Below are 15985 nucleotides of genomic sequence, written 5' to 3'. Positions count from 1 at the left end.
CCATCATGTCTTTGGGAAGCCTCTGTTTCCACACCCCAGAGACATACCATTAGCAGCGGTATAGGCAGAGCCCATAATTCGTAACATTTCAGCCGTAGCATTAGGACAGGCCCCACTAACATATCACTAGCAGCATTATAGGGGGAGCACAGTATTAGTTCCATTCCAGTAATAGTAGCACTCAAGACAGGCCCCAGTAACAATTCCGAAGCAGCAGTATAGTGGGAGCGCAGTCTTCGTTCCATTTCAGTAATAGTAGCACTCAAGACAGGCCCCAGTAACAATTCCGAAGCAGCAGTATAGGAGGAGCATAGTCTAAGTTCCATTTAAGTAATAGTAGAAGCCTACACAGGCCCCAGGAACAATTCCGAAGCAGCAGTATAGTGGGAGCGCAGTCTTAGTTCCATTTCAGTAGCTGCAGTATAGCCAAGGCCCAAGTTACATTTATGTAGCTAAAGTGTAGGCCAACCCCACACACCTTTCTGTACCATGAGTGCAGGCGAACAACATAGAAATTGCTATGATTACACTGTAGGTGAGGGCCCAAAAAAATTGGTGTACCAACAGTACTAATGTACCTCAGTAAAAATTGGCCATGCCCAACCAAGATGGCAGGTGAAACCCATTAATCGCTTTGGTTAATGTGGCTTAAGTGGTAACTAGGCCTGGAGGCAGCCCAGTTTAACGAAAAATTGTTTCAAGTTAAAGTTCCAACGCTTTTAAGAGCATTGAAACGTATAAAAATTGTTTAGAAAAATTATATGAGTGAGCCTTGTGGCCCTAAGAAAAATTGCCCGTTCGGCGTGATTACGTGAGGTTTCAGGAGGAGGAGCAGGAGGAGGAGGAGGAGGAGGAATATTATACACAGATTGATGAAGCAGAAATGTCCCCGTTTTGGATGGTGAGAGAGAACGTAGCTTCCATCCGCGGGTGCAGCCTACGTATTGCTTACGTATCGCTGCTGTCCGCTGGTGGAGAAGAGAAGTCTGGGGAAATCCAGCCTTTGTTCATCTTGATGAGTGTAAGCCTGTCGGCACTGTCGGTTGACAGGTGGGTACGCTTATCCGTGATGATTCCCCCAGCCACACTAAACACACTCTCTGACAAGACGCTAGCCGCAGGACAAGCAAGCACCTCCAGGGCATACAGCGCGAGTTCAGGCCACGTGTCCAGCTTCGACACCCAGTAGTTGTAGGGGGCAGAGGCGTCACGGAGGACGGTCGTGCGATCGGCTACGTACTCCCTCACCATCCTTTTACAGTGCTCCCGCCGACTCAGCCTTGACTGGGGAGCGGTGACACAGTCTTGCTGGGGAGCCATAAAGCTGTCCAGGCCCTTAAAGACTGTTGCACTGCCTGGGCTGTACATGCTGCTCGATCTCCGCACCTCCCCTGCTACCTGGCCCTCGGAACTGCGCCTTCTGCCACTAGCGCTGTCGGATGGGAATTTTACCATCAGCTTGGCCGCCAGGGTCCTGTGGTATAGCAACACTCTCGAACCCCTTTCCTCTTCGGGAATGAGAGTGGGAAGGTTCTCCTTATAGCGTGGGTCGAGCAGTGTGTACACCCAGTAATCCGTAGTGGCCAGAATGCGTGTAACGCGAGGGTCACGAGAAAGGCATCCTAACATGAAGTCAGCCATGTGTGCCAGGGTACCTGTACGCAAAACATGGCTGTCCGCACTAGGAAGATCACTTTCAGGATCCTCCTCCTCCTCCTTCTCAGGCCATACACGCTGAAATGATGAGAGGCAAGCAGCATGGGTACCGTCAGCAGTGGGCCAAGCTGTCTCTTCCCCCTCCTCCTCATCCTCCTCATGCTCCTCCTCCTCCTCCTGAACGTGCTGAGATATAGACAGGAGGGTGCTCTGACTATCCAGCGACATACTGTCTTCCCCCGGCTCTGTTTCCGAGCGCAAAGCGGCTGCCTTTATGGTTTGCAGGGCACTTCTCAAGATGCATAGCAGAGGAATGGTGACGCTAATGATTGCAGCATCGCCGCTCACCACCTGGGTAGACTGCTCAAAGTTTCCAAGGACCTGGCAGATGTCTGCCAACCAGGCCCACTCTTCTGAAAATAATTGAGGAGGCTGACTCCCACTGCGCCGCCCATGTTGAAGTTGGTATTCCACTATAGCTCTACGCTGCTCATAGAGCCTGGCCAACATGTGGAGCGTAGAGTTCCACCGTGTGGGCACGTCGCACAGCAGTCGGTGCACTGGCAGATTAAACCGATGTTGCAGTGTCCGCAGGGTGGCAGCGTCCGTGTGGGACTTGCGAAAATGTGCGCAGAGCCGGCGCACCTTTACAAGCAGGTCTGACAAGCGTGGGTAGCTTTTCAGAAAGCGCTGAACCACCAAATTAAAGACGTGGGCCAGGCATGGCACATGCGTGAGGCTGCCGAGCTGCAGAGCCGCCACCAGGTTACGGCCGTTGTCACACACGACCATGCCCGGTTGGAGGCTCAGCGGCGCAAACCAGCGGTCGGTCTGCTCTGTCAGACCCTGCAGCAGTTCGTGGGCCGTGTGCCTCTTATCTCCTAAGCTGAGTAGTTTCAGCATGGCCTGCTAACGCTTGCCCACCGCTGTGCTGCCACGACGCGCGACACAGACTGCTGGCGACGTGCTGCTGCTGACACATCTTGATTGCGAGACAGAGGTTGCGGAGGAGGAGGGTGCTTTAGTGGAGGAAGCATACACCGCCGCAGATACCAGCACCGAGCTGGGGCCCGCAATTCTGGGGGTGGGTAGGACGTGAGCGGTCCCAGGCTCTGACTCTGTCCCAGCCTCCACTAAATTCACCCAATGTGCCGTCAGGGAGATGTAGTGGCCCTGGTTGCCTGTGCTTGTCCACGTGTCCGTTGTTAAGTGGACCTTGGCAGTAACCGCGTTGGTGAGGGCGCGTACAATGTTGCGGGAGACGTGGTCGTGCAGGGCTGGGACGGCCCATCGGGAAAAGTAGTGGCGACTGGGAACTGAGTAGCGCGGGGCCGCCGCCTCCATCATACTTTTGAAGGACTCCGTTTCCACAACCCTATACGGCAGCATCTCAAGGCTGATAAATTTGGCTATGTGGATGGTTAACGCTTGAGCGTGCGGGTGCGTGGCGGCGTACTTGCGCTTGCGCTCAAACACTTGCGCTAGCGACGGCTGGACGGTGCGGTGCGAGACATTGGTGGATGGGGCCGAGGACAGCGGAGGTGAGGGTGTGGGTGCAGGCCAGGAGACGGTAGTGCCTGTGTCCTCAGAGCGGGGTTGGATCTCAGTGGCAGGTTGGGGCACAGGGGGAGAGGCAGCGGTGCAAACCGGAGGCGGTGAATGGCCTTCGTCCCACCTTGTGGGGTGCTTGGCCATCATATGTCTGCGCATGCTGGTGGTGGTGAGGCTGTTGGTGGTGGCTCCCCGGCTGATATTGGCGCGACAAAGGTTGCACACCACTGTTCGTTGGTCGTCAGGCGTCTCTGTGAAAAACTGCCAGACCTTAGAGCACCTCGGCCTCTGCAGGGTGGCATGGCGCGAGGGTGTGCTTTGGGAAACAGTTGGTGGATTATTTGGTCTGGCCCTGCCTCTACCCCTGGACACCGCACTGCCTCTTGCAACCTGCCCTGCTGCTGCCCGTGCCTCCCCCTCTGAAGACCTGTCCTGTGTAGGCGTTGCACACCAGGTGGGGTCAGTCACCTCATCGTCCTGCTGCTCTTCCTCCGAATCCTCTGTGCGCTCCTCCCTCGGACTTACTGCCCTTACTACTACCTCACTGCAAGACAACTGTGTCTCATCGTCATCGTCCTCCTCACCCACTGAAAGGTCTTGAGACAGTTGCCGGAAGTCCCCAGCCTCATCCCCCGGACCCCGGGAACTTTCCAATGGTTGGGCATCAGTGACGATAAACTCCTCTGGTGGGAGAGGAACCACTGCTGCCCAATCTGAGCAGGGGCCCGAGAACAGTTCCTGGGAGTCTGCCTGAGCATGTGTCATTGTAGTGGAGTGAGGAGGCTGGGAGGAAGGAGGAGTAGCAGCCAGAGGATTTGGATTTGCAGCACTGGACGGCGCAGAACTGTGGGTGGATGATAGCTTGCTCGAAGCACTTTCTGCCATCCACGACAGGACCTGTTCACACTGCTCATTTTCTAATAAAGGTCTCCCGCGTGGACCCATTAATTGGGCGATGAATGTGGGGACGCCAGAAACGTGCCTCTCTCCTAATCGTGCAGCAGTCGGCTGCGATACACCTTGATCAGGAGCTCGCCCTGTGCCCACACCCTCACTTGGGCCTACGCGTCCTCGGCCACGTCCACGTCCTCTAGGCTTACCCCTACCCCTCAGCATGCTGTATTACCAGTGATTTCCCAGGCAGGAAATAAATTGGCGCAAGCCTGCAGGACAAATAGAATGTTTCCCTTTTTGGGAAACGGAGGGCCCACTGACTATATTCAATCAGATAAGATATGTGTTGCACAGAAATGCAGTTATATGAAGTGCAGCAGAGCAGTTACTTTTCACAGGCAGCAAATAAATTGGCGCAAGCCTGCAGGACAAATAGAATGTTTCCCTATTTGGGAAACGGAGGGCCCACTGACTATATTCAATCAGATAAGATATGTGTCGCACAGAAATGCAGTTATATGAAGTGCAGCACAGCGGAGACTTTTCACAGGCAGCAAATAAATTGGCGCAAGCCTGCAGGACAAATAGAATGTTTCCCTTTTTGGGAAACGGAGGGCCCACTGACTATATTCAATCAGATAAGATATGTGTTGCACAGAAATGCAGTTATATGAAGTGCAGCACAGTGGAGACTTTTCACAGGCAGCAAATAAATTGGCGCAAGCCTGCAGGACAAATAGAATGTTTCCCTTTTTGGGAAACGGAGGGCCCACTGACTATATTCAATCAGATAAGATATGTGTTGCACAGAAATGCAGTTATATGAAGTGCAGCACAGCGGTTACTTTTCCCAGGCAGAAAATAAATTGGCGCAAGACTGCAGGACAAATACAATTTTTCCCTTTTTGGGAAACGGAGGACCCACTGACTATATTCAATCAGATAAGATATGTGTTGCACAGAAATGCAGTTATATGAAGTGCAGCAGAGCAGTTACTTTTCACAGGCAGCAAATAAATTGGCGCAAGCCTGCAGGACAAATAGAATGTTTCCCTATTTGGGAAACGGAGGGCCCACTGACTATATTCAATCAGATAAGATATGTGTTGCACAGAAATGCAGTTATATGAAGTGCAGCACAGTGGAGACTTTTCACAGGCAGCAAATAAATTGGCGCAAGCCTGCAGGACAAATAGAATGTTTCCCTTTTTGGGAAACGGAGGGCCCACTGACTATATTCAATCAGATAAGATATGTGTTGCACAGAAATGCAGTTATATGAAGTGCAGCACAGCGGTTACTTTTCCCAGGCAGGAAATAAATTGGCGCAAGACTGCAGGACAAATACAATTTTTCCCTTTTTGGGAAACGGAGGGCCCACTGACTATATTCAATCAATAATATCTGTCTTCAGGCCCTGCCTACACAATTCTCTCCCTGTAGTATTACTGCAAGGCGCAATGCTCTGCAGACAGCCGATTTTGAAAAGAAAAAAATATGCAACACTGCTAACAGCAGCCTGCACAGTACTGCACACGGATAGATGTGGCCCTAAGAAGGACCGTTGGGGTTCTTGAAGCCTACACTCACTCCTAACACTCTCCCTACCTAAGCACCACTTCTGTCCCTGTAGTATTACTGCAAGGCGCAATGCTCTGCAGACTGCCGATTTAAAAAAAAAAAAATTTGTGCAACACTGGTAACAGCACCCTCCACAGTACTGCACACGGATAGATGTGGCCCTGAGAAGGACCGTTGGGGTTCTTGAAGAGTACACTCACTACTAACACTCTCCCTACAGCAGCTCCGGCACCAGCAGCACTTTCCCTCAGCTAACTCACAAGACATCTGAGGCGAGCCGCGGGAGGGGCCGACTTTTATACTCGGGTGACATCTGATCGCCCCAGCCACTCACAGCAGGGGGTGGTATAGGGCTTGAACGTCACAGGGGGAAGTTGTAATGCCTTCCCTGTCTTTCAATTGGCCAGAAAAGCACGCTAAGAGAGGAAACTGAAAGTAACCGGAACACCGCGTGGTGCTCGTTAAGAGTAACGAGCATCCCGAACACCCTAATATTCGCACGAATATCAAGCTCGGACGAGTACGTTCGCTCATCTCTAGTATCCGCCTGTCAACCGACAGTGCCGACAGGCTAACACTCATCAAGATGAACAAAGCCTGGATTTCCCCAGACTTCTCTTCTCCACCAGCGGACAGCAGCGATACCTAAGCAATACGTAGGCTGCACCCGCGGATGGAAGCATCGTTCTATATCCCCATAAAAACGGGGACCTTTTTGCTTCATCAATCTGTGTATAATATTCCTCCTCCTCCTCCTGCTCCTCCTCCTGAAACCTCACATAATCACGCCGAACGGGCAATTTTTCTGAGGCCCACAAGGCTCAGTCATATAATTTTTCTAAACACTTTTTATACGTTTCAATGCTCATTAAAGCGTTGAAACTTTCACCTCCACCAATTTTTATTTTAACTGGGCTGCCTCCTGGCCTAGTTACCAATTAAGCCACATTAACCAAAGCGATTAATGGGTTTCACCTGCCCTCTTGGTTGGCCATAGGCAATTTTTCTGATGTACATTAGTACTGTTGATACAGCAATTTTTGTGGGCCCTCGCCTACAGTGTAATCAAAGGAATTTTTAGCCCACCTGCATTACAGCTGACGTTACATCCGCTGTGTTGGGCAATGCAATGGGATATTTTTATGTACCCCCGGTGGCTTCCTGGCACCCACCCATGCTGTGGGTCCACAGGGAGTTGTAAATGCATCTGTTTCCACTTCTAAAGAACCCCGGTCTGACTGGGGCATGCAGTGTGGGCCGAAGCCCACCTGCATTAAGCACGACATTACTACATCAGCTGTGATGGGCAATGCAATGGGATATTGTTATGTACCGCCGGTGGCTTCCTGGCACCCACCCATGCTGTGGGTCCACAGGAAGTTGTAAATGCAACTGTTTCCACTTCAAAAGAACCCCAGTCTGACTGGGGCATGCAGTGTGGGCCGAAGCCCACCTGCATTAAGCACGACATTACTACCTCAGCTGTGTTGGGCACTGCAATGGGATATATTTATGTACCGCCGGTGGGTTCCAGGGAGCCACCCATGCTGTGGGTGCAAAGGGAGTTGTAACTACATGTGTCCACTTCAAAAGAACCCCAGTCTGACTGGGGCATGCAGTGTGGGCCGAAGCCCACCTGCATTAAACATGACATTACTACCTCAGCTGTGTTGGGCAATGCAATGGGATATATTTATGTACCGCCGGTGGCTTCTTGGCACCCACCCATGTTGTGGGTCCACAGGGAGTTGTAACTACATGTGTCCACTTCTAAAGAACCCCAGTCTGACTGGGGCATGCAGTGTGGGCCGAAGCCCACCTACATTAAACATGACATTACTACCTCAGCTGTGTTGGGCAATGCAATGGGATATATTTATGTACCGCCGGTGGGTTCCAGGGAGCCAGCCATGCTGTGGGTCCACAGGGAGTTGTAAATGCAACTGTTTCCACTTCTAAAGAACCCCAGTCTGACTGGGGCATGCAGTGTGGGCAGAAGCCCACCTGCATTAAGCACGACATTACTACCTCAGCTGTGTTGGGCAATGCAATGGGATATTTTTATGTACCGCCGGTGGCTTCCTGGCACCCACCCATGCTGTGGGTCCACAGGGAGTTGTAAATGCATCTGTTTCCACTTCTAAAGAACCCCGGTCTGACTGGGGCATGCAGTGTGGGCCGAAGCCCACCTGCATTAAACATGACATTACTACCTCAGCTGTGTTGGGCAATGCAATGGGATATTTTTATGTACCGCCGGTGGGTTCCAGGGAGCCACCCATGCTGTGGGTGCACACGGAATTCCCATTGCGGAGTTGTACCTGCCTGTGACTATATATAAAAAAACGCAGTCTGACTGGGGCATGCAGACACCTTGACAGAATGAATAGTGTGTGGCACATAGGTTCCCCATTGCTATGCCCACGTGTGCAGCTCCAGATGGAGGTGGCACAGGATTGGATTTCTCATTGCTTCTGTACAGCATTGTGGGCTATCGCCCCGCCCCTTTTAAAGAGGGTCGCTGCCTAGCCGTGCCAACCCTCTGCAGTGTGTGCCTGCTTTTCCTGTGGCAGACGCACTTATAAATAGACATGAGGGTGGCGTGGCATGAGGGCAGCTGAAGGCTGGGCAGGGACAGTTTGGTGTGCGCTGTGGACACTGGGTCGTGGGGGGGGGGGAATTGGGAGCATGTAACCCAGGAGAAGTGGCAGCGGAGTGTCATGCAGGCAGTGATTGTGCTTTGTTGGAGGTAGTGTGGTGCTTAGTTAAGGTATGCATTGCTAATGAGGGCTTTTCAGATGTTAAAGTTGTTGGGGGGGGGGGCCCACTCTTGCTGCTATTGTGGCTTAATAGTGGGACCTGTGAACTTGAGATGCAACCCAACATGTAGCCCCTCGCCTGCCCTATCCGTTGCTGTGTCGTTCCCATCACTTTCTTGAATTGCCCAGATTTTCCCAAATGAAAACCTTAGCGAGCATCGGCGAAATACAAAAATGTTCGGGTCGCCCATTGACTTCAATGGGGTTCGTTACTCGAAACGAACCCTCGAGCATCGCGAAAAATTCGTCTCGAGTAACGAGCACCTGAGCATTTTGGTGCTCGCTCATCTCTAGCGGCAATACATCATTCCCTTTAACCCCTTAAGGACATGGCCTCTTTTGGGCTTAAAGGGGTGGTCTCGCGAAATCAAGTGGGGTCATACACTTCTGTATGGCCATATTAATGCACTTTGTAATATACATCGTGCATTAAATATGAGCCATACAGAAGTTATTCACTTACCTGCTCCATTGCTAGCGTCCCCGTCGCCATGGTTCCGTCTAATTTCGGTGTCTTCTTGCCTTTTTAGACGCGCTTGCGCAGATCCGTCTTCTCCCTTCTTCTCCCTTCGGCTCCGCTCGGCAGCATCAGCATTTTGGCTCCGCCCCCTTGTACGCATTATCGCGTAGCTCCGCCCCATGATGTGTGCCGGTTCCAGCCTCCTGATTGGCTGGAATCGGCACGTGACGGGGGCGGAGCTACGCGATGATGCGTACAAGGGGGCGGAGCCAAAATGCCGATGCTGCCGAGCGGAGCCGAAGGGAGAAGAAGGGAGAAGACGGATCTGCGCAAGCGCGTCTAAAAAGGCAAGAAGACACCGAAATTAGACGGAACCATGGCGACGGGGACGCTAGCAACGGAGCAGGTAAGTGAATAACTTCTGTATGGCTCATATTTAATGCACGATGTATATTACAAAGTGCATTAATATGGCCATACAGAAGTGTATAACCCCACTTGCTGCCGCGAGACAACCCCTTTAAGGATGCAACGATTTTTGGCGAATTTTCTTCTCCATTTATCAAAAGTCATAACTTTTTTATTTTTCTGTCGACACGGCCGTATAAGGGCTTGTTTTTTGCGTGGTGAACTGTAGTTTTTTATCGGTGCCACTTTTGGGCACATTGGCTATATTGTAAAACTTTTTTTTTTTTTTTTATGATAGCAGGGAGAGAAAACGCATCAATTCTGCCATAGATTTTTTAAATTTTTTTTTTACAGCGTTAATCATGCAGCATAAATGACACAATCCATTTTTTCTGCGGGTCGGTACGGTTACAACGATACCAAAATTCTTACATTTTTTTTAGGTTTTTCCACTATTCTGCAATAAAAACCCTTTTTTTGGAAATCTTTTTTTTTCTAAATCGCTGCATTCAAAGTCCTATAACTTTCTTATTTTGCTAATGTATGGAGCTCTATGAGGGCTTATTTTTTGCAAGATGAGCTGTTTTTTTGATTGGTACCATTTTGGGGTACATAAGGCTTTTTTGATCACTTTTATTGCGTTTTTAGAGAGGCAAAATGCTAAAAATTAGTATTTTGGCTCAGTTTTTTAAGCGTTTTTTTAAACGCTTTTTTCCGTGCACAGTCAAAAGCATGTGCAGCTTATTGTACGCATCGTTACGGACGCGACAATACCAAATATGTGGGGTTTTAATTTTTTGTTAACCTTTTTTTATGCTAATATGAGAAAAAGCATAAAAAAGGGTTTTTTTTTACATTTTCTTTTAATTCATTTTTTTAATCTTTTTTTTTTTTTTTACACAATTTGTGTCCCTGTGTGGGACTTACAACACTGCCCTGATGATCGCTGTGATAAGGCATGGCAGGGCCCATCACTAAGGGTGTTAAGCAGTACCATATTATGTATTGGCACATCTGTGATCGCTTACGTTGTGGTACGTTTATAACTTGCAGCTCTTGTATTTTTAGCAGTGAATAGTAATGTACGTGTTTGTATAACACCGTGAAGCCTGCCGAGTTATTTTTAAGACATTTCTATGTTTAGTAATTCAAAAACGCGTCTCCATACTATCACTATCGGAGTGTACGGTGTTTCCATGGCAACCACAAGTCCCATTGATTGTTTTCACTTGTACAGAGCAATTAAAGCGCTTCTTCATTAATGACTGCCCGCTATGCAGCCACACAGTAAACAATTTGGTCTCTCTGGGATAAGACCTAAATAGGAAGTGCCGCTCTATTCCCCATGTAGGTGCCGGCCTAGCGTATATTCCAGAGAGACTAGATTGTTGCTTGTAGATCCGTGTATGGAAGAACCCCTTTAACTCCATACATAAGAGGATTCCACTTTAAGAGTACCTACATTTTCAGGTGACTTCAAAATAAGCTGCCATGTGTACATGAGGAATAACACCATATCCTGTATTTATATCCAGTTTTCTCTTTTGGCTGCATCTCTAATTCTCAGTTCTCCTAACTGCTGAGAGAAGATAGCTGTTATGATGTCTTCTATACACAGCATATGGAGAAAGCAGCAGATTGTACTCCCTAACTGCCAGTAGCACACATACATAAATAATAGCCTCATGGAGGACTTTGTAGAGCAGCACTGAACAGTGTAGATGTGATTTTAGTAGCAGCGGGACAGTAAATCACTTAACTCCAGCAGCCTGTCTGTGTGAGTCTCTGCTTAAGTCTGATTTGCGCTCGTCTTGGCGCATTTTACTGTATTATTTGCGCACGCATGGTGCAAAATTAAATGGCTATGTAGCCTTATAAGGTTCATATGTGATCTTGTTTTCACGGAATGGTGCAGCATATTGCACACTTATGTTCTCATTGCAAATGCATTTGCGTACCTCCCATAGACTTCTATGGGGACCATGTTCTTTTTTTTTTTTGCATGCGAGAGAAATGTGCGTGCAAAAAAAAAACTAAAGTATGAATGAACGCATTGAAATCATGTATGATCTGCGTAATCCCAGAAGCTATTGCGTCAGTCCTGACTACAGGCTCCATGTGTGTCCGGTGTCAAAGGGGGTCACATTGATCACCTCTGATAGGAATAACATTTCTGATGTTGCGCAACAAAACCTTTTTGTTTTCCTTATTCCATTAATATCAAATGTCTGTATCTGAGTGTCATTAACAGAAAGTGATTGATACGTTTCTGTAAAACCTGCTGATTAGACTGGTAAAACTGAATAATAACCGCACGTCTCACTTTGAAGTTATTTAACCCCTCAGTGACCAAGCTTTTTTTTTTTTTTCGTTTAAAAAAATCAAAACCCCTTTATTTATCCATTGACGTCGCTGTATGAGGGCTTGTTTTTTGCGGGACGAGTTGTATTTTTCAATGGTGCTATTTAATGTACTGAAAAACTTTTAAAAAGTTTTAAGTGGAGTAAAATGGAAAAAAATGACATTCTGCCATCTTTCGGTGCGTCTTGTTTATATGGCCCACAAACTGCAACATAATGACATGATAACTTTATTCCATGGGTCAGTACGATTACTAAGATACCAAACTTATGTAGTGTTTTTTTTGCTGTACTACTTTTATTTTTTTTTCAAAGACATTTTATATTTTTTTTATTATTTTCTGCCGCCATCTTTTGCGCACAATAACTTTTTTATTTTTCTATCCACATAGTTGTGCTGTGGTCCTGTAGTTTGCGTTAGTACCGTTTTGGAATACATATGATTTTTTGATCAATTTTTATTGTATTTTTTTGGGGGGGGGACAGAATGACCAAAAAAGCACATTTCTGGGGTTCTTAATTTTTTTTCGGACAACGTTCACCTTCTCCTTCCTGAACAAGAAGTACTGTTCCTCTTGTCAAAAGTACTGCAAAGTTGACAAAAAACGTGACAGCCCCCATCAAGTATGGCATTGCAATTATCCTTACATAAAGAGTTACAGCTAACTTTTACAACAAAAGTGTTAGAACAGAATAATGCATTACTTGTCTAAGACAAGAGGTGGCAGTGTAGATGGAGGATGTCACAGTTGTGTTCTGCATTAATACCGCTAATGCTAAAGGGAATCTGTCATCACTTTTGCATCCTTAAACCTTCCTACATCGGTAAAACAGTGAAGTTGTATATGTGTTTTGTTAGACTTTTTAATCAATGCATACCTTTAAAAAGAACATGAAAACTTTTGCATGGAAATTCCCGCCAAGCAGTCCGTTGGGCGGGCCGGACCATTTCACCTGGCTGGACTATGTCCCCTAACATCACCTTTCTCTGGCACTGTGTCATTGATAGTGTAGGAATCACCCACGAAGAGCTCAAAGTATCGTGTCCACGTTAGGAGATACCAGACTCATGCCTGCGTGGTTCATCTGGCCCTTTCGTGGGAAGATCTGCTAGACTGAACTGCACACAGGCTGCTAAACCCGCACTTTGAGATCTATGATCAGTGGCGCTTCAGCAGATCCAGATTTTGAGCAGAGCATGGATGATGTCACCACATTACAGTGTCAGAGAGGGGTGGTGTTAAAGGGCCATAGTGAAGCAGGTGGATGGCACATGATGGCGTGACAGATGGAGGCAGTGTAGTGGCCCAAAGTGAGAGTGTATTTGTATTTATTCCTGTGGTGTATTTATGTTTGTCTCATGTTACTGCTCAGAGTTGTGAATTGTGTAGTGTGATGTATATTGACTCAGACAGGTCACAAAAAGGTTAATGTATGGTGTCTGGTATTGTATCAGTCTAGTCAGGTTCTGTATATTGTCCTTCATAACCTTCTGTGTGTGCCCATGATGTGGAGTGAGTCAGTTGATTGGAGGAGGAGTTAGTCTGTGGAGTAGTAGTCGGGAAAAACACATGAAAGGAAGTGGGAGGAGAGTGGGGATGCGATGACGAAAAGGAGCTGTTTGAGAAGGCAGGAATCTTGGAGCTTACCTATGCCGTGTCCCAGGCATCCTCCAATAGCAATATAAGGCTTCTGTTTTCCTGGAGTCAGTGGTGGCGTGTACATGGTTCCTCCATACATCTGTTTTACTAAGGAGTGCACGTGAGGGAGACTGTATAACTGGAGTTGAGGAGTATGGAGTTATTTGAGTGAAGAACTGTACTGAAATGTGTGCCTAGTTTTGCAATGGGGGCACTCCAACAAGAGTCCATTAGATAACTTAGACAGGAGATGCATCAAAAGAGAGAGTGACTTCTGGATATAAACTTGGTGACAGAAGAATTTAAGAATACGTGTTTGCATACTTTTGCTTAAGACTGTTGAAATTGTGTAATGAAACCACACTGTTTGAATTAAGAGTAAAGAAAAAAACTGTGTGCCTTTGGTTTTAGAAAAATTATTCCTTTATCTGTACACCCAACATTGGAAAGGGGCACTGGCGTCACGAAGACAATCCAGTATTAAATGGTTCACTATGCAGGTGTTATTTAAGGGACCTGTGAGCAGCTGGTTTAACTACACTTTGGGGCGTTGAAGGGGAAAGTAGAATCACCCGTGACTAAAGTAAGTATTCTATGCCGCCATCTTCCCCAGCGCCAAGGATGATACTGGGCTGCAGCAGCAGCATACATTTTTTAAAATCTAAAATAAACTTAATTTAACGAATATAAAGGTTAATTGGTTTTACTCCATAGGAGGGCACTAGTTTTTTAAAGATTATGTATTTTTAACCAAAATTCACACTCACAACATATATAGATCGCGTATCCATATCAGGGGATCACTTTATCAAGACAAAGCTCTACAAAAGATCTTTATTAGCTTTTGTACGCCAAAATTTCTGGTATACAAAAACTTTCAATTTAGTGCACATGCCAAAATTACATCTTTTGGCACTCTGATGCCGGGCCTCGCAAATTTTCTAACAGTTAGTGGAGCCTAACGTTAGCAGGTGTGACCACGCGTGTCCCGTCACATTTTTTATAATGGCCACTATGAATCATGAATAATCACTGTCTTCGTAGTACTCCATAGTTGTCCTCATACTCCATACTACATCCTCTAAGGTCTGAAGCCGGTAAACATTGCAGCTCACGCACTTTAGGTGCAGAGTACATTAACGATTTAGGAGTCATGCGTTATTGCGGACTCAACGCACCGTTTGTGTAAAAATACCTCTCCCAAACATTTTCGCCTCATGTAATCTCTTGTTGGCATCTAACATCACAACTTCCAAAATGCATTGTTATCCCCAGTACAATTTCTACATATAACATAGGTACAAGGCATCAGTACATCACACAATGCCTTCATAACATATCATTTTCTACTAATAAATGTCAAACCCTCTTGTAAACCGGGAGTTCATAAACATTGCATCATGATTCCCGCATTACTATAACCCATATTACTCTGTGATAGTCCCTAGTGTACTCATACAAAATAGTAATTGGACTGCTCTTACATGCTCCCTAGCTTGGTCGCACCTGGATCAATGGCACTGTCATGAAATCCAGTTCCATTGCACTGTCTGCTTCTTCAGTGATTGAATCCCTGTGGGAATGGGGACGTTCTCTTCTTCTACATGGCATGATGTAATTTTTGGCCCCCAGGTCATCAGGCTCTTTAAGCATCCCTATTTGGCCCTGCCAGCTCCTTACGGATGGCCTCCACTACTTCCACAGCTCTGCTGGCTACTCCACATACCTTGCTTGGTTGCATCACACACAAAGAGGCTTCTGCTGTTTCCCTGCTGCATGCACTCAGCAGCTGCATCACTCTTACTCTTCCTAGTGGCACAACACTAATCCTTTTTATATCTTAAATAGCCATTGGCAACTATCACAAGAGGGACGAGACTCAGTCTCACACACTTTGCCCTACTGTGGCCGGATCTTCCAGGCGGTGACATGCTAGTGGGTGGTGCCTCCCTTCTCTATTACCAGCATTTCCTAGCGCTTCAATCATGACACCTCACTGCGCCTATTCATCTCCCTTTCACTGCTGCTCTAATAGGAAAGTGGGAATTCTTGATGTCAGGTGTAATGGGGGTAGGTGCACTGCTCACCCCCCTTACAATAGAAACAATCTGGCCTGCTTACAACCCCTGCATTGATCAAAAAGTATAACAAAATATGTTTTGAAAAGTACATTACTTTATTGTTTTACCGATGTAGACAAGTTTAAGGACGCCAAAGCGATGAAGGATCCCTTCTAATCTATGGGAGGTGATGCAAGATACAAAGGATGGTGGTTACCTATAATGAAATTGGTTCTAGGGTCACAAAAACATTTGTTTATTTCTACCTATTTTTCAGGTCTTTTCTTACACGGCCGATAAAGAAATTCGTACAGATGATTTATGCCTGGATGTATCTCGACTGAATGGCCCAGTCATCATGCTGAAGTGTCACCACATGAGAGGTAACCAACTCTGGGAATATGACGCTGAGGTAGGTCTGCCGCTGGTCATGTACAGTATGTGACACCAAATCGATGATTGTATTGATCTGTTTAAATACTGAACTAAGAATTAACCCCATGTTCTACTACTATGTACTACTACTCCAACCGTCTTCACATTTCCTATAGGAGAC

General features: G+C 47.0%; 1 protein-coding gene across 1 annotated transcript in view; it reads left to right on the top strand.

Annotated features, from left to right (window-relative positions):
* Positions 1-15985, top strand: part of GALNT13 (polypeptide N-acetylgalactosaminyltransferase 13) — a 381455-nt gene that overhangs the window by 319220 nt on the left and 46250 nt on the right. The window contains exon 10 of the mRNA XM_066577425.1: positions 15707-15841. Within this exon, the coding sequence (XP_066433522.1) occupies positions 15707-15841 (135 nt within the window). The remainder of the gene's footprint in view (positions 1-15706; positions 15842-15985) is intronic.

Source organism: Eleutherodactylus coqui, chromosome 8 (genome assembly GCF_035609145.1).
Source record: "Eleutherodactylus coqui strain aEleCoq1 chromosome 8, aEleCoq1.hap1, whole genome shotgun sequence".
Taxonomy (NCBI): domain Eukaryota; kingdom Metazoa; phylum Chordata; class Amphibia; order Anura; family Eleutherodactylidae; genus Eleutherodactylus; species Eleutherodactylus coqui.
This window is presented reverse-complemented; position numbering and strand designations above follow the sequence as displayed.